The 24,389-nt window shown below is 34.1% G+C and overlaps 1 protein-coding gene across 2 annotated transcripts in view; it reads left to right on the plus strand.

Annotated features, from left to right (window-relative positions):
* The window catches only part of LOC134273197 (leucine-rich repeat and coiled-coil domain-containing protein 1-like), an 82,948-nt gene that overhangs the window by 22,929 nt on the left and 35,630 nt on the right, over window positions 1–24,389 (plus strand). For both annotated transcript variants that reach the window (XM_062755380.1, XM_062755382.1), the window contains exons 9-12: window positions 1,346–1,460; window positions 10,225–10,324; window positions 12,575–12,828; window positions 20,120–20,259. In XM_062755380.1, coding sequence (XP_062611364.1) covers window positions 1,346–1,460; window positions 10,225–10,324; window positions 12,575–12,828; window positions 20,120–20,259 — 609 coding nt within the window. The remainder of the gene's footprint in view (window positions 1–1,345; window positions 1,461–10,224; window positions 10,325–12,574; window positions 12,829–20,119; window positions 20,260–24,389) is intronic.

The raw sequence follows: 24,389 nt of genomic DNA on the forward strand, positions 1-24,389 counted from the left end.
GCATTTTTCCCCCAATTATTAATTATGATTAAACACTGAATAAACCCAATGAAAATATGTGATTTTACAGTAGTATTTAAAAATGATTAGAGATAGAAAAATGATCAGATAAGCATGATGTTGCAGCAAGGCTCCCCTGTTGTTTTATGAAAACATTTCTAGTTAGAATGGATTTCCCTGGATGTGAATGGTGACTTGATTATATAATTAAAAAGTAATTGGTGATGTCATAGGAGACATGGCTTTCTGATCACTTTTATCCTTGATGAGAAATTGTTGTGAATTTCTCAAATAGGTTACACCAATAAAAGTTCAATTATCTATAAAAAGAATCGCAGGAGCTTATAGGATCGTATTGATCCTACGTCAGCTCACTAGAGCTGTAACAGTGTAGGCTGGGAGAGAAGGAAAAAACGGGACCCGCTGCTTGATGTGGTCACAGAAAGAATTAAAACAGGGAATAATCAGTTGTATTTAATACTGGGTTTTAACAATTCAGTTGTAATGAATTTTAACTTGTTTATGCCCCACTGTGTTTATGGCTGGTTCTATAGTATTTGTCATGTCAGCCCCTCTCTTTCAATCTTTCTTTCTGTTGAACTTAAAAATTTAGTTAAGTTTTCAAGAAATTGTTTGATTGAACTTCATGTTTTCTACATTTTGATAAGAGCTGTTGAATTGCATCAGATTTTTGGACTTTGACCTTTCCTTTTACATTGACCTCTCTTTTCTTAATTTTATGTCAAATCATGATATTTTTATCAAACTTCATATACTGATACATACTTTAATAAGCTATTCCTCAGCAACAATATTTTTATTATGCCATGAATGTGACCAGGGCATATAGTGTTTGTCCTTGTTTTCCGTCATTCCATCCTTCCTTCTATTGCGCTTTGATTTTAGCTCAGTTAAAAGTTAAGTTTCAAAGGAACTATTCAAGATATTTTTATCAAACTTCTTATTCAAATTAATATTTACAAGAGCTGTGCAACTGCATCAACATTTTTTGACATTGACAATTCCTTTGACCTTAACCTCACTTTTCTTAAAATAGCATTAAGCAATTTAAGCTCAGTTTTAAAGATACCATTCAAGATTATAAGTGTAATTAAACTTCATATAACTCCTGTAAGCTATTCAACTGCATCAAAAAATTTTGACCTTGACCTTTCCTTTGGCCTTGACCTCATCTGTCTGAAATTAGTGTATTATTTATTTGAAATATACCTACATTACTAGTATCCACTGTGCATTTGCTTTTTCAGAAAGAAAAACAGATTTTTATTTTTGAAGGAGTCAATTTTCATGCTAATTTTGCTATTGCTTTTTTAATCATTTTTAGTGAAGATACAGCAGAGAATTCAACCAAGTGTGACAAAGGGAAAACCCAGAAATGTCCCTCAGCTGTTATGGTCACTGAAGCGAGGATGAGGGATGATATCAAGTCCACCTATGTTGTAAGTCAGTTCCTCCCATACTTATGTTGTAAGTTGTTCACCCTCCCACACCTATGTTGTAAGTTGTCCCCCCTCTCACACCTATGTTGTAAGTTTTTCCCAATCCCACACCTATGTTGTAAGTTGTCCATTCCCTCCCACACCTATGTTGTAAGTTGTTCCTCCACACACACCTATGTTGTAAGTTGTCCCCCTCCCACACACCTATGTTGTAAGTTGTTCCCCCTCCCACACACCTATGTTGTAAGTTGTTCCCCCTCCCACACACCTATGCTGTAAGTTGTTCACCCTCCCACACCTATGTTGTAAGTTGTTCCTCCACGCACACCTATGTTGTAAGTTTTCCCCCCTTACACATATGTTGTAAGTTGTTCCTCCACACACACCTATGTTGTAAGTTGTTCCTCCACACACACCTATGTTGTAAGTTGTCCCCCCTTACACATATTTTGTAAGTTGTTCCCCCTCCCACACACCTATGTTATAAGTTGTTCCCCCTCCCACACATCTATGTTGTAAGTTGTTCCCCCTCCCACACCTATGTTGTAAGTTGTTCCTCCACACACACCTATGTTGTAAGTTGTCCCCCCTCCCACACACCTATGTTGTAAAATGTTCCCATCCCACACCTTTGTTGTAAGTTGTTTCCTCACATACCTATATTGTAAGTTGTTCCCACACACACCTATGTTGTTAGTTTTTTGTTTGTTTTTTTTTTTATTTCATTTTTCACATTTATATCAAACAAGTATATACAAAAGTATATTCACATATATATCTTCATTCAAGTACCTATTATAGATAGCACATACAGGTATCAAATTAACATAAAGACATTCACATACACATGTTCACATTTAATTTAACACATGTGAAAGTTGTTTTTATATAGGATAGAAAAGGGAGGGGGAAAAGAAAGAGAGAAAGATAAAAGAACAGTCGAGCGAAAAACAAACAACAACAAAAAATATATAGGGGCATAGTGTTGTTTTTTCTTTACACTAAGGGGGGTGTGAAATTAACATTTGTTTCTTCAAGAATCTTTCCACAATAATTGTTTTTAGAGTCATTATACTTAGAACAGAAGGATTTTTATACTTAGTTGAAAAAATATAATTCTTAGTTATCAGTGTCATCAAATTTTGCATTTTATGGACATTCTTATTCTTATGTTTGCCAAATAATATTGTTGTTCTGTCAAAAATTACAGATATATTAAACTTACACAAAAACCACTCTTTAATATCACTCCTATGTTGTTAGTTGTCTCCCCCTCCCACACCTATGTTGTAAGCTCAGCAGTCCAGTCCAATACGAAAATTCGTAATATTACGAAAAAACGTAAGATTACAAGAAAGCGTAATATTACAAGTTATCGTGATATAAAACTTATATTACAATATTTTGTAATGTTGTTTTTACGCGTAATATCATGTAAGAGACTATATTATGAGTTTACGTAAGAAGACAAATTCAAGCATTTCAAGAAATTGAGTGGCGGGTAGCAAAGTATACGTTTACTACGAGATGTCACGAGCAATAACTTGTACGATCAGATTTGAATTCTGTGTATTTCAATGAGAATGGCATGAACAGTTGAATTATGAGACGAGGGTGTGATTTTTAGGGTAGACTTCGCAAGAAAAGTATGTGATTGCCAACGCGACATGCTTAAGCGATATTGAAATTTACTGGAAAATTGATCTTATCCTTGGGAAAATTCCTATAAAAGAATAATAAAGGAAATTGTCCATATATTGAAAGGCTTTCTGATAGGCATAACTGACCAAAACCGCGTGCTATCAGTAGCCGTGGAATCATATATTCACGTCACACTTTGCTACCCACCACTCAATTTCTTGCAATGCTTGAATTTGTCTTGGAAAACTCGTAATATAGCTAGTCTCTTACAATCTGCTATATTATGCGTATTCGTAATTTAACTACATTACGAAAAATTGTAATATAAGTTTTATATTACACCTAATCTTACGTTTTTTCGTAATATTACGAATTTTCGTATTGGACTGGACTGCTCAGTTTTGGAAAACTATACTGCTCATTTCATACCTTTCTGTTCATTTCAATTCATTTCTCATCTTTTGTGTGATGTGTCATGATTCAAGTTTTCCCACTTAAAGAATATTTTCTTATTTTTATTTTTTAAAATAATTTTTTTTCCTTCAACACGGATTATTTTGTTAGTGTAAAGTTTCTAAAAATGAGTTACTGCGTAAGCCCTTACTGAGATATAAAGTGTGCTCCCAGTGGCATTGTCAGTTTGTTGTATTTTATCAATTTAGTGCGATGGTCTGTTACTTAGTTTATGTATTGGGTGATTCCTGAAATCAATAACAATCACACATGGTGATTTACTGTGTCATTGGTGGGGGCCTGTTTTGACATTGCTAATCATATGGTGTCAGAATTTAGACCCCTGTCAATCAGGATAGAATTTATTGGAAGAAAAATATGCCTTATTTCCTAATGGTCCAGCATGAGTGTGATAGCGTGTCTGGTTTACATAGGTCTATAGGGTTTGTGTGAATGCTGTTCTACTGTAATGAAACAATATTTGTAACTGATGTTTTCAAGTTTTAAAACTACCTTAAAGAGATTCATATGTGTTGAAGTATAATTTTTAAATATACTTTTCACTTAGTAGTTTGAATTTGTCATGTATTCAAATTTATCATGAATATGCTTGTAAATTGAGAGGAGAAATATAATGAAATTATTTTTCCCAATATATTATACAATATCAACATTTTTAAAAATCAAAATCTTTGCAAAGCATTGACAATTGATGAATGGATGGAAATGACACTTCTAAGATGACTATATTTATTTATGGTAATAACGATGAAAGAAATGCCAGAATGTGCTGATGGGAGATACTTATTTGGGTTGAAAAATTTAGTTTACTACAGCATCAGTTTCATTAACAAAAGACTTTAATTTTTCCTTCTGGAAATCTACAACAGAGACACCTGAGCCAGGTGTGACATTTGTCAGGTAGACACTAAAGGTCTCGGATCAGTCGCAGGGTGTTACAGTCTTGACGTCTACTGTGCTTCAAATACACCTCTCCGCGGCTCTTGATTAGCTGACTTCCTGTTCCTAGCTATAATTAGTGTCAGCGGATTGGAGAGTCGCTTTTAGCTCACAATGAGACTCACTGGTCCATATTTTACTTCCTGCTTTCTGTGCCTCTTTAGGATTTTAATTAAAGATAAAAATGATAGAAATTCAAAATAAATTTAAATATCTATGCTGTATAATTAATATCCCAACTTCACTGTCATGACCCAAATTGCCACTTCTGTTTTTAAGGAAAAGAAATATCCTGCTCTATTAAATTTGATGGCATTTTTGCACTTTTTTCTATGCATGTATTTATTTTCCAACTCTAGTGTTTTCAACAAGAGTATTTAATGAAGTAGGAAATGTTCTTGTTCTATGGCTAATCCTAGAGTTGACAGAGCCACATTGATTTGTTACTGTTCGTGAATTTGACGTGTAGGTCTATAATTTCTTCACATTAACAACTTTTAATAGTTGTTAAAAACAGAATGTATAACAGGTAAACAATATGCTCAATGAACATATTTTTAAATTGAGGAATATTTGTTTACTGAGATGGTTGGAGGCTCTGGAAGACTGTCTTTTTGTGTTGCTACATATAGATAATTTTAAGATGACATTAAACCAGATCCAATGCTCTGTTTTCAATAAAATAGGTTAAATTAAATTTGATGTTAAGTTTCCAGCAGTCTATAGATACTTGATATTCCAAATAAAATTGTTATCACTTTCAAAAATATATTGAATGAATCTACACTTTTTATTTCTATATTGAATTAGTTTTTTGCCTCTGATCATTCAACTAGGCCAAAATAAAATTATTGTTTGTTTGGAATTGCCTCCTGCCTCATTGAAATGCCCCCTCCTGAAAAATTTTATTGACCAAAAGTAGGAAGATTTTTAGCTCTTCTGAGCCAAAGGCTCAAAGAGCTAATGCTATGGCCATTTGTGCGTCGTGCGGTGTGCGTTAACTTTTTAGAATATGGGCCATAACTCAAGAAACCCTTGGCCAATCAGTGTCAAATTTGTCACAGGGTATCCTTGGCCCAAGGGCTACCATTTATACTAAAATAAGGGTTGGGACCCTAAAACAAGGGGAGATAATCAGGAAAACAAAACCGAAAGTACTGGTTGCAAAAAAATCTTCTTCTCCAGAACCACCAGGCAGATTTTCACCAAACTTACATACAATGATCAGGATATGTTGAAGATTAAAAATTGTTCTAGGCATGACCCTGGGGCAAAGGGCGTGGTCTGAAGGTCACTTCAAAGTTGACCTAAATTTACAATTAATGAAAATGTCTATATTTTGCTCACTATAAGGACTAGGATCATCAAATCTTGTAAGTAGATGCATCTTAGGACTTCACATAATGTTAATTCAAAAGTAGGTAACGGTGACCTACTTTTTTTAATTTTGCGGGCATTTGTTTTCAAATTGATTTGAAGGCATATTTAGGACACTTTAAGGCTAATGATCATCAAACTTTGTCAGTTGATGCATCTTAGGTCCAACTTAAAAGTAGGTCACCGTGACCTACTTTTTGAACTTTATGACTTAACCCTTTTTAAAACATTTCATCCCATTATTTCAGACACTGAGAGGGTGTAACTTGTAAGTTGATGCATCTTGGGACCTTAAAACATATTTAAGTAAAAGTAGGTCACTGTGACCTACTTTAAGAATTTTGCAGGCATTTGTTTTCAAATTGTTTAAAAGGCATATTTTAATTACCTTCAGACCAATGATCATCAAACTTGGTCAGCTGATGCATCTTGGGACTCTAAAAAATGTCGACCAAAATGTAGGTCACTGTGACCTACTTTTGACATTTTATGGCTATATTTCAGTATCTGAGGTATTTATTGGCTTAGAATCATCAAACTTTGTGAGTTGATGCATCTTGGGTTTTCGGAGAGTGACGACCAAAAATTAGGTCATGGTGACCTACTTTCAATATTTATGGCTATATTTATGTATCTCCAGTACTTATCGGCTTAGAATCATCAAACTTTGTCAGTTGATGCATCTTGGGTTTTTTTCGACCAAAAAGTAGGTCACGGTGACCTACTTTTGACATTTAATGGCTAGATTTATGTATTTCTGGTACTTATCGGTTTAGAATCATCAAACTTTGTTAGTTTATGCCTCTTGGGTTTTCAAGAATGTGACCAAAAAGGAGGTCACAGTGACCTACTTTTGAATATCTCAGGTATTTATTGGCTTAGAATTATCAAACTTGGTCAGCAGATGCATCTTAGGCCTCTGATAAATGTCAACCAAAAATTAGGTCACGATGACCTACTTTTGACATTTAATGGCTATATTTAAGTATCTCCAGTACTTATCGGCTTAGAATCATCAAACTTTGTCAGTTGATGCATCTTGGGTTTTTATCGACCACAAAGTAGGTCACGGTGACCTATGACATTTTATGGCTATATTTGAGTATTTTTTATTGGCTTAGAATCATCAAACTTTGTTAGTTTATGCCTCTTGGGTTTTCAGAGAATGTCGAACAAAAAGTAGGTCACAGTGACATACTTTTCAATATCTCAGGTATTTATTGGCTTAGAATCATCAAACTTTGTAAGTTGATGCATCTTGGGTTTTCCAAGAATGTAGACCAAAAAGTAGGTCAAGGTGACCTACTTTTGAATATCTCAAATACATATTGGCTTAGAATCTTCAATCTTAGTTTGTCTATTAATGCATCTTGAGTCCTCAGAAATCTTCAATCTTAAAGTAGGTCACCATGACCTACTCATGTTTTTTTTAATAGCTTTATTAAAATATCTTCAGTCCTAATTGGCTAAGAATCATTTAACTTTTTATCAGTTGATGCAACTTAGGTTTTAGGATATTTAGGGTTAGAGGCTTCAAATACAAGTGATAGGTTGTACAATTTATCAGAAGAGCGATTCAAGGCCCTTGGGCCTCTTGTTTTTTATTTTGATAATCATTTTTTTTTTTTTTTTTTGCCTCTTATTACATGCACCACACAAAACAATGAAATGTAGTGTCAGATCTATGCAAAATTAAGTTTCTTTGTTGATTGTAGATACTTGTTTCATTTAAAGTCAGAAAATGTATTTACAGTTTACTGAGATTTTTATCAAAAATTTAAAATTTATCTTCAATTTTGAAACAAATTAATTTCCCTCCCTCCCTCCTGTGTCTGAAACCCTTCAGGCGGCAATTCCAAACTAACATTAAGGATGGCCCTACCCGGTGAATATAGCAGTTTTTATCTCACCTCGATGAAGTCAAGATGAGCTTATGCTATACCCCTGGCGTCAGCAGTAGTGTCAGAATCCTGATTTAATTTAAGAGCAAGTCCATTACCAAGTAACTATAAGCCCTACCTGGACCAAACTTGCATGGATGATGCATCTAGGGATAGACACTTATAGACTTGCTTCAGATGCTGGATCTGACCTACATTTTCCAGATGAGTGACCAGGAGAATGTAGAAGAGTAAATTTTACCCATACTTTAACCAAATTAGTATAGATGGTGTATCTACTGACATCCAGACCAGCTTTGGATGCTGAGTCTGACAAACATTTTCATAATGAGTGACCAGGAGTTAAATTTTTGGACTACATTTAAAAGTTATGGTTGTTATGATGAAATTTGCATGGATGATGAATCTTAGAATGGTCAATTCCAGACTTGCTCCAAATGTTTGAACTCACAGAAATTGTTCTTGGTAAGTGAATAAGTTTTTAAAGCAGGTCCATTCTCAAGTATGTGGGTTATAATTAAACTAAAATTGCATGGATATTGATCTCAGGATGAACTCATGCACTCACTTACTAGAGAAAAAAAAATATAAAAAAAGATATTTGCCTTACTGATATACATTTGTCGAAATAAGCTTATGTTTTTCATTTCTGAACATTCTAAGAAACTGAAAATTTGTGCACTCTTTTTAAAACCCACTCTTTGACTTAATTAGTCTAGGTCACACATTTCTAAATAACTATTTATATTACTTGTTATGGCTGTAACTTTAATTTGCTCACTTTATCGAGCCTTGTCACGTAAACATCAGTAGTATGGATACCTGTACATCAAAGAAAGTGGTCATGTCATTAATTAAATCACACGTTAGACATTGGTTTTAGCACTGACATTTAATGTTCAGTATTCATAGGAAGAAAAAGGATTTTCTCAGATTATCTTTATCTATGGATTAACTCTTTGTATTTTTATCTGTTCAAAAAGAATAGAAGTGAGGCAGACTTAAGTTTATTTACACTTTATTAGACTATGTTTATTTCCATATGCTAATATGACTAACTTTCACAATTCCAATATTAAAATTATCAAGTTTAATTACTATCATATTATTTAAAGATTATTAAGATGTCAGTTTGGTTTATTAAAATCATTGACATTCAATTTATCAAAAGCATTTGTAAGGTTAGTAAGGCTTTTAGCTTGCCTGGTCCAAGGAGCCTTTCTGTGTAGGGTATTTTGAGTGGGGGTACATATGAAATAAAAGTAAGATAAGGACCCAGAGGTTTCCTACTGATACTTATCTTTCAGGGGGAGATGCATGTCAGTGAGCAAGGTAGTCCCTGCTCCTATATGTTTATAGTTCTGTGATGTATCTCTTTTTTATGTTTTTTGTTTCTTTTCTTTTTGTTTAATAAAATCATTGATGGAAACAAATATTTTGGTTGACTTGCCTCAAAGCATAATAGTGTTTTTCCAAATAAAGTTTATTTTTTTGCTTGATGACCTTGATGAGTTTTGAAAATATTTATTTTGAATTTGGCTGGATGAAAATATGTCATAGGATTGCATTTAAATAGATGAATCAGTTGTGCCTTGTTTGCTGTAAATATCAGTTGCATCATAACAAATCAAGATACAATTGAAGAGACTTCAAAGTTCCATTACTCATTTCGTTCTTGGTACTGTTTTAGAGCCAGTTATTAATTTGCCTTAAAGGTACTGTAACTACTGTTATATGTGCTCATTTGAATTCCTACACCACAGCATTGTCAATACTCTTTCAATAGGCATCTTTATGAATGTTGCAAATTCATTCTGTAAATCTATTCCTTGTATTTTCTGAAGATTTAAATTTCAAAGAGATAAAGAATATAAATTCCAAAAAATATCTTCATCAGATGTTTTTCTCTTTGACTGTTTTGAATTTTGGACACCTTGTTGGTGTATGGATGTTGCTGACACAGAAGTGAGATCTGCACCGTGCTATGATTGAGGCTGCTTCCTGTAATAGCCTGCGGAACAAGTTTAATGTCTTATGTAATGTTCTCAATATCTCAGACACTGTCAATTACCACAGAACGTCAACAAAATTCGATCACTTTACTGTTATTAAAGGACCAAAAATATAGCTTAAAGGACACAAAAAATAGTTTGTGGGAATCCGTGACCTTGAACAGAGAGAGAGATGAAAGTAAAGGTCAAAAGCAAACAAGTTCCATCGTCCTATTTTCTGTAAGCCTTATGAAGATGTTCATTTAAAAAATAATTGAAAAATATTATTTTTCTGAATTCTGCTACACTGCTTTTTTAACATATTTTATAATGGTAACCAACAAAGGCATGGGTTGCTTTGTTTCATTTTGACTTGTATACTATTAATATAAATGAATACTACTTTTGAAACTTTGAAAAAATGTATTTTATATTTTTTAGCAACTAATGAAAGAGTTAGAATCAGAAAGAGAGAGGAGATGGAAAGCTGAGCAGGCTAGCAAGAAATTACTGAACCATATACAGACTTTACAGGGAAAAGGTAAACTTAACAGGGGAAATTTAACCCACAAGTAAACTTAGCAATAAGGTAAACTTAACAGGGGAAAGTTAACCCACAAGTAAACTTAGCAATAAGGTAAACTTAACAGGGGAAAGTTAACCCACTAGTAAACATAACAGGGGAAAGTTATCCAACTATTAAACTTTACAGGGGAAGGTTAATCCACAAGTAAACTTAACAGGGGAAAGCTAACCCACAAATAAACTTAACAGGGGAATGTTTATCCACAAGTAAACTTAACAGGGTAAAGCTAACCCACAAGTAAACTTAACAGGGGAAGGTTAATCCACAAGTAAACTTAACAGGGGAAAGTTAACCCATATGTAAACTTAACAGGGGAAAGTTAATCCACAAGTAAACTTACCAAATAAAGGAAAAACCCTGCCACATGAGATGTAAATTTTACTTGTGTGATATATATTTGCAGGATAAACAAAGGAAATTTTAAAAGAATAGTTGGGATTACCTAGGCTTTGTGTAGTTTCTCAGGGGGTTAGAATAGACAAATGATTTGCCAGCTATACAATCTATAATTTTAAAAAGAAGTAACTTTTCCAAAGAAAAAGTGAGTTAATATCAGAGCTAACAATCATTTTAACAAGGAAAAGTAAATAAACAAACTGATTTCTTATATCATATGTAGGTACTTCACCTTTACGGTATCCTCAGTATCCCCCGACTACTGACCTGCCTTGACCCTAAGATGACCTTTGTAATGACAGGTGCCCCCTTTTATTGCTATTAATATCTGGTGGATTTTTCTATTGTATATGACTTTTGGGTCTTCTGATTTGATTGGAAATGAAATCAACAAATAAATAAAACTAAAGTCAGGATGTGAGACAAAGACAAGCAGTTTCATTTCCCGGCTATAAGTGTTATCTATAGAAGTATGTATTACAATCAACACTTACAGGAAACCTTGTCTTTTGTGTGCAGGTTTAAAAAATAACTCGCAAAATGGTAGATTCTTGTGAAACCTTTTCAATATCTTCTATTTCCTTGATTATATTCCTGGCTATCACAATATGACCTTGACTGTTTGTCCATTCACCAATATAAAAACATCTCCAGCAAATTGGTTTACTTTAAATAACAAAAGGTTATGAATTAATTCTTTTACCAAAGATTTATCATTATTATCTTTGCAATATTTAATGTCACCTATTTATATCCAAGTACATGTAATTTTGACCTTTGAGACATGACCTTGAGTTGAGAGAAGACACCCTTTCATTGTTAGCAATATTGATGGGTAGATGTAATGGGGTAAAACTTAACTCAAATGAACAGATCATGTCTAACCCAGCTCTGCTTGTGGCACTTAAAGAGGAGCAATATTAACTCAAACTTTACTGGAATGTACATAGCGGGGCAAAACTGATGCAAACCTGAGTATATTAAACAAAGTATGAAAAGAAGGACAGACATCTGAGTGTAACAAAGTGGGGAAAGACTGATAGGAAACCTAATACATGTACCTGACATAGTGAGGCAAGCTTGCTATATGCCTGATTGTTATAGAATACATTTCAATCACAATCAATATAATTTTGAATTGAAACAAAAATTTATGAAATTCTGGTAGAATTGGGGCTAAAGTTACAAACATGAGTATAAAGACATTGTGAAACAAGACTGATACAGATTTTAATGTCTGACAAATATTTGTATTTTTCCTGTCTATTTCATTGATTTCAGATACAGTAGTAGATGGGGGTGGTAATTAGTTTAAATTTTATTTGAACGTTCACATTTTTACCTTACTACAGAAAGCTGAATTAAAAACTGATTAAATCTCATTGAAGTGTGCTAAGATGTAATTGTATTAGGTAATAGCAGAAGACAAATGACATTATACTGCGTCACTGGTATGCATTGTTAATATCAGTAGTTACGTGCTCAGCCAACCAAATTAGAGGAACGTAATCATTGGAGAAGTGTGACCGTGATTGAAAATTATTTAGCATTCACGTCACTAAAGACGTGAATTGCTACGTATTGATTGTGACAAGTATGATTGAAAACTTGATTAATCATGTTTTTGGTTGTTTATTTACCAAAGACTCTTTTTGGTAAGCAATAAGTGTTTTACTGTCAATGTATTCATAATGTCTTATTGAATGAAATTGAAATCTTATTGTTTTAATTTGTGACTGAAATTTTTGCCGAGTTGATGGTATTATTTTCTGTTGATAAGATGCATTACCAATAGTGTTTATCTTGTAGCTAAGGAAGGGGATGAACTCAAGGATACAGCTATCGAGGCCACGTCTCGCCTCAAACAAGCTCTGATGAATGAGAGAGAGGCCAAGCTGAGACTTCAGAATGACGTCGAGAAACTTAAAGAACACATTCATGAGCTAAACAGGCAGCTGAAAATTGCCAAGGAGACGGAGGAAAGTCTGAAAGGAAGTCTGAGGGCACTAGAAGAAGTTACAGCTAAAATGGAGAGAGATAAGCTACAGCAACAGACCCACGAGGTCAGTGTCATTACTGTAGAGCTACAGATCCACAGGGTCAGTGTCATTACTGTAGATCTACAGACCCACAGGGTCAGTGTCATTACTGTAGAGCTACAGACCCACAGGTACTGTAGATCTCCAGACCCACAGGGTCAGTGTCAGTACTGTAGAGCTACAGATCCACAGGGTCAGTGTCAGTACTGTAGAGCTACAGATCCACAGGGTCAGTGTCAGTACTGTAGAGCTACAGATCCACAGGGTCATAACTGTAGAACAACTACAGCAAAAGTCCAAATAAAGTACCCTTATAATTTTAGAGAAAAACCTCTATAGCATGTTGAGTCTACTTTTGTGAGGGAGCAATCTTGGATATTGAAATGGGTGATTTTCTGTCTGATTGCTTGAAAAAGAACAATTTTGTCCTCATAGAAATTCTCCATTCTGATTTTTTTAGCTCACCTGAGCCAAAGGTTCAAGTGAGCTTTTCTGATCAAAATTTGTCCGTTGTCTGTCGTTGTCGTAGTCGTTGTCGTTGTCGTCGTAAACTTTTCACATTTTCATCTTCTTCTCAAGAACCACTGGGCCAAATTCAACCAAACTTGCTACAAAGTATCCTTGGGTAAAGGGGATTCAGTTTGTTAAGGAAGGGCCACGCCCACAAGGGGAGATAATTATGAATTAGAGAAAAATTAATGGCATTTTAAAAAAATCTTCTTCTCAAGAACCACTGGGCCAGGAAAGCTGAAACTCAGGTGGAATCATCCTCAGGTAGTGTAGAATCAAGTTTGTTCAAATCATGACCCCCGAGGCTAGGGTGGGGCCAAAATGGCCGACCCAATTTTTACATAGGAAGATATAGGGAAAATCTTCTAAAATCTTCTTCTCAGGAACCACTGGGCCAGGAAAGATGAAACTCATGTGGAATCATCCTCAGGTAGTGTAGATTCAAGTTTGTTCAAATCATGACCCCCGGGGCTAGGGTGGGGCCAAAATGGGTCAATTTTTACATAGGAATATATAGGAAAAATCTTTAAAAATCTTCTTCCACAAGTTTAGGTCAGGAAAGATGAAACTCATGTTGAATCATCCTCAGGTAGTTTAGATTCAAGTTTGTTCAAATCATGACCCCAGGGACTATGGTGGGGCCAAAATGGCCGACCCAATATTTACATAGGGATATATAGGGATACCTTTTAAAATCTTTTCAAGTACTTCAAAGCCATGATTTGTGATTTTTATATGGAATCATCCTCAGGTAGTGTAGATTCTAGTTTGTTCAAATCATGAACCCCTTGGGGGGTAAAATTCAAGGCGCCCCCCCCAGTAAACTGTGAGTGCTGGTCTGATATGTGCTTTTTCCTAGCCGATGTGCTCTGATTTTTTTTTAAAAATTGTCACAGATTTGTCAAGATTCCCTTTCAATGCAAGTAATAATCAAAATAATAGAAGTCATAAAAAATAGTCTTTGACAATAACAGGAAGTGAGTAATCATTGATGGGAAACACTGGTCATTTTGTGGTCCCTCTAATCCCATTCCATGGACTGGAATGGATAATTTCCAAAATATGTCTGTAATAGCAGTGAATGTTGATCTGTTCTCATTCTGAGGGAGTGCTCACATTTACCCGGGGATACAATAAAAAAAAACTGTTTTTGTACGGGTATGTTACTAATATTTGGATGATTTTACTGGGTCACCAAAACATTTGGCCGCGTTTCCTCTGGCATTTCCTGATTACACAAGTGAAAGGCTATTTTACTTATCACGATTACTGATTTAGTATATGTAATTGAAATACTTCAGTTTGGTATGGAGTATAGACTCTTGTTTTTTGGTATGAATTTTTTTTCCCCGGTGGTTAGACTTGAAAAAGAGAACAAGAATCAATGTACAGATAGAAATTGTAAATGAAAGAAAAACACAAAATGATTTCTTCTGGTAAAAAAGAATTTTTGGCAAACAAAAGGGAGAACTTTATAGGCTTTATGCAAGGTGCTCTTAGAATTGTTTATTTTTTTTTTTTTACAGATAATGAGAACTTTGTTCAATGCTTATTCAAGTGAAATTTCTTAACTCTTGCATTTTTTATTGATGATGGTACTTAAATTTTCAAAACTGCTCTTTGATCCACATTGAATTTCCATCACATAATCATTGCTGCCTACTGATTGGTCCACTCAAAGACAGACCATCTGTCTACTTATAAAAAATACTGTCAACTTGTTGAGAAATGTCGGTTTTGCATTTCAACTTTTGCCAATTCAGCATTTGCTTCTTCCACCATAATGATGATAAACAATCTAATGGCAAGAGAATTTCAGATTTTGATAGGTTAATAGATTGAAGCTTCAAGTGTAAAATAAAAATAAGGAACTCAGTGAAAAGAATTCACTAGACAGACAGAGTTGGTATAAATTTGTAGGGTGACACTCATTTCTTTATAATGTATCGTAACAAGTTCAGCATTTCCTGTTTAGTTTGGTTTAATGTAGGGATGGTTGACAAACATGAATTATTAGACCGTAAGGAAACATCCTCATTCTGAAGAATCAAGTCAGGAAAAAGAGCTGTTTCTGTTTTTGTGAATACAGAGTTGTTGCTGTATGAATTATTAAAAATATAAATAAATATTGCAGAGTTCTTGAAATCTTTTTTTTGCTGTCAGTCATTTGGACCGACTGCCAGGTGAAGTTTGTCAGTCCAGACAGATTTCTATCAGTCCAAAATAAATTCAATAAAAACATGAAAAAAAAATTGTATTTAAATTTTATTATCATTAAACACGGCCTATCTATATGAACACTGCACACTTCTTGTGTAGCACCGTCAAGAAAGTTTGCTTGTTTTAACAATTAACCAATAGTTTGGCGCAAGTTAGAACATTTTTGTGCAGTTTTTGGGAACAAGTCCTCATAACAGTTATACCCGCAATGTAGGAAATATTTATAGAATTGCTCCGAAACGAATTTGAAGTATAGGAAAGGATATGCACTGGAAATAACTTCAAAATTAGTTACAACAAACCTATTTTTTAGGTCGCTTATGTCTTTAAACCTAAATTATGATCCAAATAAAGACGATAATTCAACTAATTTTCTTTACCTTTTTTTCTCACTTCTTACACGCCATGTTTGCATTCAGAAATCTCTGGAATCTTCATAGTATATGTACTGAGTTCGAGTCATTGCCGGTGTTTATTTTGTGACATAGTGAATATAAGGAACAAATTCTATTATTAAACCGGGTCCGTAGGACATTTATCATTTTAACGATAGAACATTGTCTCTAAATTTGCACTTGCATTAATCAAGAAGCCATTACAACATGCAGAAAAAGAGTTTGAAAGATAACGATCAATCGATAATAGGGAATTTGTACGAAATTAAAGTTTTTGGGATTTTCATTTGCAAGTAACTTCTCTGTTGACCAACACCATCTGGTCATTTAGACTGACACAGAACGGAAAGTAATCGGTCCTTGGTTGTTTCAATCGGTTTTGCCGACAGGACCGAAAGATTTCAAGAACTCTGAATATTGTCATAATATTGACAAGATCGTGTAACAAAACGATTTTTTTCAAAGATGGTTATTAAATTATAGCAGAATGTCTTGCAACATATACTGACTTTATTTGTAGGGTAGTCCTTTGTTATTCATTTGATCTGTTTATTGTTTGCACTTTTTCTCTCATTCATACAGCAAAGTCATTGCAGAAAACATCATCCATAAAATGATGTAATAAATACACTATTTTAGGAAATTTTATTGTAATGGATACCAAATACTAGCAAAATATTAAGAATACAGAAATTCAGAATCACAAATAACCCTGCTGGGCTTTTTTTTCAACTTTTATTCTCTTTGTAGTGCATATCAAAAAAAATTATTTTGAAGAAGAAACCATAAAATTTTTCATTGAAAACAAATGTTTGGAGGAAGTGAAACTCTTTCCTGTATCATTAAAGTTAACATTTATCTTCAAAGTAACAAGGTGTTAAATTGTAAAATCAAACACCAAAAATTGATATTCAGTTGGCTCTTTGCTATTAATCCTGGATAAAACCTGAAAGTCTTTGGGGGGAAATGTTTGAAAATGTTTATGATCCCTGCGATTTTTATTAGCCTGTATAGAATGCTAGCTGATTTCTTGACTAATTGTACAGGAAGGTGATATTTGAATATTATAACAACTGTCAAATAGTACATACCAGGCAAAGACAACTCTAACTAAACATGCCAGTTATTCAAGGTCACTTGGTAAATCAGAATAATTTGATGAGTTTTTCCTGTAATTGAAATCAGCATTTACATAAATCTGGAAGTTTGGAAATCCACTCCATACCAGAGTGATGTTAATGCTGAAGCTTTGATCCTTTTTGCTGCCTTTTTGTGATATTATCTCCTATCGGAAACAGCAACAAAATTATTGGATTTCCACAATAGTGTAGAATTTGATTTACTAGATTTGGAGGGAGATATTTTGCTGATATTTAGCTCTTTGTAGACAGGCTGTGTTTAGGAAGCTAGAAATAATTGTCTACCAGAGATAATTTTAATTTTTTTTCCTCCAGAATTTGAAACTTTTCTATAATGAATCACAATTCTGATGATTTATCATTAAAGTTCACACTAACAGTTAAACATTGTTATTGACCTAATATTTCTTTTTCATGCACAGACATGGCATTCTTGCAAAAATAAAAGGATTTGTGTTATTTTTGTGTAAGAGGTTTAGATTGGTCAATTATTTTCTTAAGGAGGCTGGGGGGTCAACAAATTAACCACAAATTAACCACCAGATTTAACTTATTTTTTTGAATATGGTATCTTAAGCTGTCAACTATCATTTGGCAAAGAAAAACTTCATAAATTTTATTTAAAAAAATTGATCATTTTTAGCTCACCTCAACGAAGTTGGGGGGAGCTTATGTGATATACCCTCGGTGTCAGCATCCCAGGTTAAGGTTAGGGTTTTTGAAGCAGTTTAATTCTTTTTAAGTACTTCTATGCCCTATATTGACTAGACATGCATGGAAGATGGTTCTAATGTGTTTCATTGTACCAGTCAAAGTTTCAGATGCTGCAATTTCAGCAAAGGAATGACCAGGTTAATGTTTTTGGTGCAGGTTAACATTTTTGGTGCAGTTTTTGGTGTTGGTCTCATTTCCGAGTAACTATAAGCCCTATGTTGACCAAACTTACATGGATGGTACATCTTAGGATGCATACTACCAGACTTGCTTCGGATGCTGAATCTGACCTACATTTACCGGTTGAGTGAACAGGTTAAAGTTTTTGTTGCAGGTTTCATTTCGAAGATTATGAGCCCTATAATGACCAAACTTGCATGGATGGTACATCTTAGGATGCATTCTACTAGACTTGCTTCGGATGCTGAGTGAACAGGTTAAAGTTTTTGTTGCAGGTTTCATTTCCAAGTTTCTATGAGACATATAATGACCAAACTTGCCTGGAAGGTACATCTTAGGATGCATACACAATGGGCTGAATCAACATTTTACATAGAAATATACAGGTTAAAGTTTTTGGTGCAGGTTTCATTTCCAAGTTACTACTGAGACATATAATGACCAAACTTGCATGGATGGTACATCTTAGGATGCATATTACAAGACTTGTTGCAAATCATGACCTACATTTTCTGGTTGAGTGAACAGGTTAAAGTTTTTGGTGCAGGTTTCATTTCCAAGTTTTACATAGACATATAATGACCAAACTTGCCTGGATGGTACATCTTAGGATACATACTACCAGTCTTGCTTCGGATGCTGAATCTGACCGGTTGAGTGAACAGGTTAAAGTTTTTGGTGCAGGTTTCATTTCCAAGTTTCTATGAGCCACATATAATGACCAAACTTGCATGGAGCAATATAAAGGAAAAATCTTTGAAAATCTTGCTTCGGATGCTGAATTTGACCTACATTTTCCAGTTGAGTGAACAGGTTAAAATTTTTGGTGCAGGTTTCATTTCCAAGGTACTATGAACCCTATAATGACTAAACTTGCCTGGATGGTACATCTTAGGATGCGGGGCCAAGACTTGGGAAATCTGACCTACATTTTCATAGAAATATAACAGGTTAAAATTTATGGTGCGAAAATCATTTCCAAGTAACACTGAGCCCTATAATGACCAAACTTGCATAGATGGTACATCTAAGGGTGCATTCTACTAGGCTGGCTTCAGAAGCTGAATCTGACCTACATTTTCTGGATTAGTGAAAAGATTAGTTTTTTATACAGGTTTCATTTCCAAGTAACTCTGAGCTCTATGTTGAACAAACTTGCATGGATGATACATCATAGGATGCACACTAATGGACTTGCTTCAGATGCTGAAGAATACATTTTCCAGATAATAGAGCTAAAAGTTATGGGTGCAAGCTATCACCAAGAAACTATGAGGCTTATATAAACCAAAGTTGCACAAATGATGCATCGAGGGATGAAAACTCTCAATGGGGCTTCAGATGCTTGAAATATATAGAAAAAAAATTACATTTTCATGATGAAGAACTAGTTTTAAGTTTTTATATAGGTCTATTCCAAAGCATCAAAATTGCATAAATTTTGCATTTTTGGATGTACACTTTTTGTTGGTTAATTGTGTGACTTAATTTGCCTTACTTAAAGACAACATTCGTTGAGGTGAGCTCTGTAATCTCTGATTACCTATGTTTGTATATCTTTATATGGAGCTCTTCTTTTAAAGGAGATCGAAATAGTCTGAAAATGGCTGCCACCTCCCAGCCTCTTTAAAAAATGAAATGATATAAATGCCTATGCTCCATAAAAAGATTTCCTGATAAAAAAATAATTAATTATAGATTAGAATGTGATCTAAGAAAGAAAACCTTGGTACAGATTTAATTAAATGGTATGTAACAGATAACCCAAATTTAAGACCATACTTATATTTTACAAATTCCCTCCATAATTTGGGATGGAAATGCAGCATATGTTCTTAAAATAATGATATTAGAATTGTCTTATTTATGGTCAAAAATATTTTGCTACAGATAGAAAATTGTCAATTATCCAAAGGTAATCCTTACTTCTCATTGAAATCAGAGGAATAGTGAAACCTTGAAAAAGAAATGAGTAAAATAAAAAAAAAATTATGAACACCAACGAAAGTGAGAGGTAAAATGAAGGACAATTAGTGGTTTTGATATGATTAAGGATGTGAAGTTTCTCCGGGTTGACTTGAATGAAGTAAAATTTACAACACATGAGATGATTATTTCAGTAAATATTTAACTGTGTATGTTAATTTTATTTTGTAGCAAAAGAAGGCCCAGGATGCTCAGATGAAAGCAGCGGCGTTGTCACGGGAACTCGAGCTGACCAAGGCCACAGCCGAGAAACAAAAAGGACAGATCTCACAGCTTCAGGAACTGTTGGCAAATCGGGAGCAACAACACAGGTAAAATAACAACACAGGTAAAATAACAACACAGGTAAAATAATAAACAGGTAAAATAACAAAACAGGTAAAATACCAACACGGTAAAATAACAACACAGGTAGAGTCTAAATAACAACACAAGTATAATAACAGCTAAATAGGTCAAAACAACACAGGTAAAATAACAGCTATATAGGTCAAAACAACAACACAGGGAAAACAACAACACAGGTAAAATGACAACACAGGTAAAATAATGAAACAGGTAAAATAACAACACAGGTAAAATAACAACACAGGTAAAATACCAACACAGGTAAAATAACAACACAGGTAAAATAACAACACAGGTAAATAACAACACAGGTAAAATAACAACACAGGTATAATAACAGCTAAATAGGTCAAAACAACACAGGTAAAATAACAGCTATATAGGTCAAAACAACAACACAGGGAAAACAACAACACAGGTAAAATGACAACACAGGTAAAATAATGAAACAGGTAAAATAACAAAATAAAATGACATAAATACCAACACAGGTAAAATAACAACACTGTAAAATAACAACACAGGTAATTAAACAGGTAAAATAACAAAACAGGTGATACCAAAGTAAAATAACAACACAGGTACAGATTTAAATAACAACACAAGTATAATAACAGCTAAATAGGTCAAAACAACACAGGTAAAATAACAGCTAAATAGGTCAAAACAACAACACAGGGAAAACAACAACACAGGTAAAATAACAACACAGGTAAAATAACAGCTAATTATTTTATTAAAATAGCACATGTAAATAGGGGTAATAAAGACAACACAGAAAACACAGAGGGACAATAACAACACAGATAATACAAAGGGGAACATATACAATGATAATACAAAGGGGAACATATACAAAGATAATACAAAGGGAACATATACACAGATATAAGTACAAAGGGGAAAAACAACACAGATAATACAAAGGGGAACATATACACAGATAAACCATATTTAACAACAACATGTTAATTTTAAGGGGTAGCAAAAGAAGGAACAACAACACAGATAATACAGAACATAAACACAGATAATACAGAGGGGAACATATACAAAGATGATACAAGGAACATATACACAGATAAACCAAAGGGGAACAACAACACAGATAATACAGAGGGGAACATAAACACAGATAATACAAAGGGGAACAACTACACAGATAATACAAAGGGGAACATATACACAGATAAACCAAAGGAGAACAACAACACAGATAATACAAAGGGGAACAACAACACAGATAATACAGAGGGGAACATATACACATATATAAGTACAAAGGGGAAAAACAACACAGATAATACAAAGGGGGATAAAAAACAACAACACAGATAATACAAAGGGGAACAACAACTCAGATAATACAGAGGGGAACATATACACAGATAAACCAAAGGAGAACAACAACACAGATAAACCAAAGGAGAACAACTACACAGATAAACCAAAGGAGAACAACAACACAGATAATACAAAGGGGAACAACAACACAGATAATACAGAGGGGAACAACAACACAGATAATACAGAGGGGAACATAAACACAGATAATACAGAGGGGAACATATACAAAGATAATACAGAGGGGAACATATACACAGATAAACCAAAGGGGAACAACTACACAAATAATACAAAGGGGAACAACTACACAGATAATACAGAGGGGAACATAAACACAGATAATACAGAGGGGAACAACAACACAGACAAGTAAATATTGATGTAACCATCAATTGTCGCCGGGGAAATATAAAAAGTAAGCAACGGAAATGAGTCTTGATCATCAAACCGCTTTTGTATGTGTGAAACGGCATACAATTGATGGCGATGATACGAGTATTTTGAAAACTTACAGTTGGATAAAAACAAAAACGATACATTTTAAAGATAATACATGTAAATGTTGGCTGCATAAAATATAAATTGAAGTTAGACACAGTATCACCTATATTCAAAAATGTATTAATTTTCAATTTTAGAATATAAAACAGGAACTACAGAGAGCGTTTTTATGCGAGAACAGTAACACAGATAATACAAAGGGGAACATATACGTTTTTTAGATAGTATATGATAAGCAACTTTATATATTAAACATGTAAAACATAATACATTCATTTTATAGGAGTAAATATAACACAGATAATTTACAAAGGGAAAGAACATTCTGATTAACAATATTTACAATGGGAAAACCTTTAACTGAATAACTTCTCCCACCCCAATCACCATACACCAACACAGATCATATGTACAGAGCAGAACAGCAACACAGATAATACAAAGGGGAACAACAACACAGATAATACAAAGGGGAACAACAACACAGATAATACAGAGGGGAACAACAACACAGATAATACAAAGGGGAACAACAACACAGATAATACAAAGGGGAACAACAACACAGATAATACAAAGGGGAACAACAACACAGATAATACAAAGGGGAACAACTACACAGATAATACAAAGGAGAACAACTACACAGATAATACAAAGGGGAACAACTACACAGATAATACAAAGGGGAACAACAACACAGATAATACAGAGGGGAACATATACACAGATAATACAGAGGGGAACAATAACACAGATAATACAGAGGGGGACATATACACAGATAATACAAAGGGGAACAACTACACAGATAATACAAAGGAGAACAACTACACAGATAAACCAAAAAGGAACAATGCCACAAAGAAGATACTAGATGTAAGATAAAGGAGACCATGCCACAACATTGAGAATTTGTAAAACAAAGAGGGAGAAACAATTCTGATGATACACAGGGTTATAAACTTATGTGTAACAAGGAAGAAGCTATAGGGATGTTCAGATGAACAACAAACTGGGAACAATTTCATAGAAAACTCGGAAAGCATCAGTTGATGTGACAGACTCAAGGGCAACAAATGTGATGTAGAGAAATCAATACAAAGGAGAGAATAACACATGAAAAACTCACCTGGAATAAGTCATATATCATATAGGGAAACAAATATCAAAAACCAAGAGGCAACAGTAAACCTTTGAAGTTATCAATAGATATGAACATAGAGGAATGGCAAAACTTCGAGTGAGCAAAGACACATGAGACACAGAGGAAACAGAGGAAACGACATCTTATTGAACAAAAAAGAAGGCAACAAATAGAAACAACAAGCATTGCAACACACAGATAGATTACATTTATTAAAAAGTTTACAGTTGCAATAGGCCATAGGGGTGACAAGGTTAAAAACAATAGCTCAAGCATCAAATGGGGAAGGAATGGAAAGGCAGTTAGTACAAGGACCCTAAAACAATGTTCATGACTTAACACAAAGGGAACAAGAAGTCGTGTAATATATTAATTATCACAAAAATCCTGTATGTAAACAAACATTTCTTAAGGATTTTCAAGTGCAGTGAAGGCATGCTACATTTATTGTACCCTGTAACCTAAGACTGGGGAGAAATAGGCACCTCTCTCTAATATTAGCCTGTGGATGGTTCTATACTTGACCCCATAATCAGCAAAAAATGCAGGCAATAGGTTGTGTAATTAGAAATAAGGAAATGAGGGTTTTATGAATGAAATAAAGTTGTCAAGGTCTCATTAGATGGTTATATTTAGGTCAGGTTATAGGCCTGATGATATTGTAAGTGACTACTGATGGTTGTTAAAAGAGTTAGCCTTGTATCTTGCTTGGCACCCCGTCCTGTATCACTTAGCCATATCAATACCAATTACAACTATAATATAAAAAGACCCTCCAAACAAGACATCACTGGTCAGGTTTATTTTCTCTTTAATCAAATTCTTTGTTTTTAGTCAAGGCTATTGAATTAGATCACTTAGCTTCATTTTCAGATATTTGCACCCAAGTTATCTCCTGTCCCATTCTTCTTGTTCAGGCATTTCCGGCATGCTTAAGATGATGCCAGCCATTCAATAACAGGCCTCTCATTGATAAAACTGGTCAGATTCAGTTTTATAGTTTTCATAAAGTAGATATGCCAAAATTATTCTGAATGAAGATCAGAAACTATAAATGTCTATTTAGATTTTTTGAAGGATATTTGATTTGATCTGTAA

The sequence above is a fragment of the Saccostrea cucullata genome, unplaced genomic scaffold, assembly GCF_032062105.1.
Source record: "Saccostrea cucullata isolate Sc308-1 unplaced genomic scaffold, CSIRO_AGI_Scuc_v1 ctg336, whole genome shotgun sequence".
Classification (NCBI taxonomy): domain Eukaryota; kingdom Metazoa; phylum Mollusca; class Bivalvia; order Ostreida; family Ostreidae; genus Saccostrea; species Saccostrea cuccullata.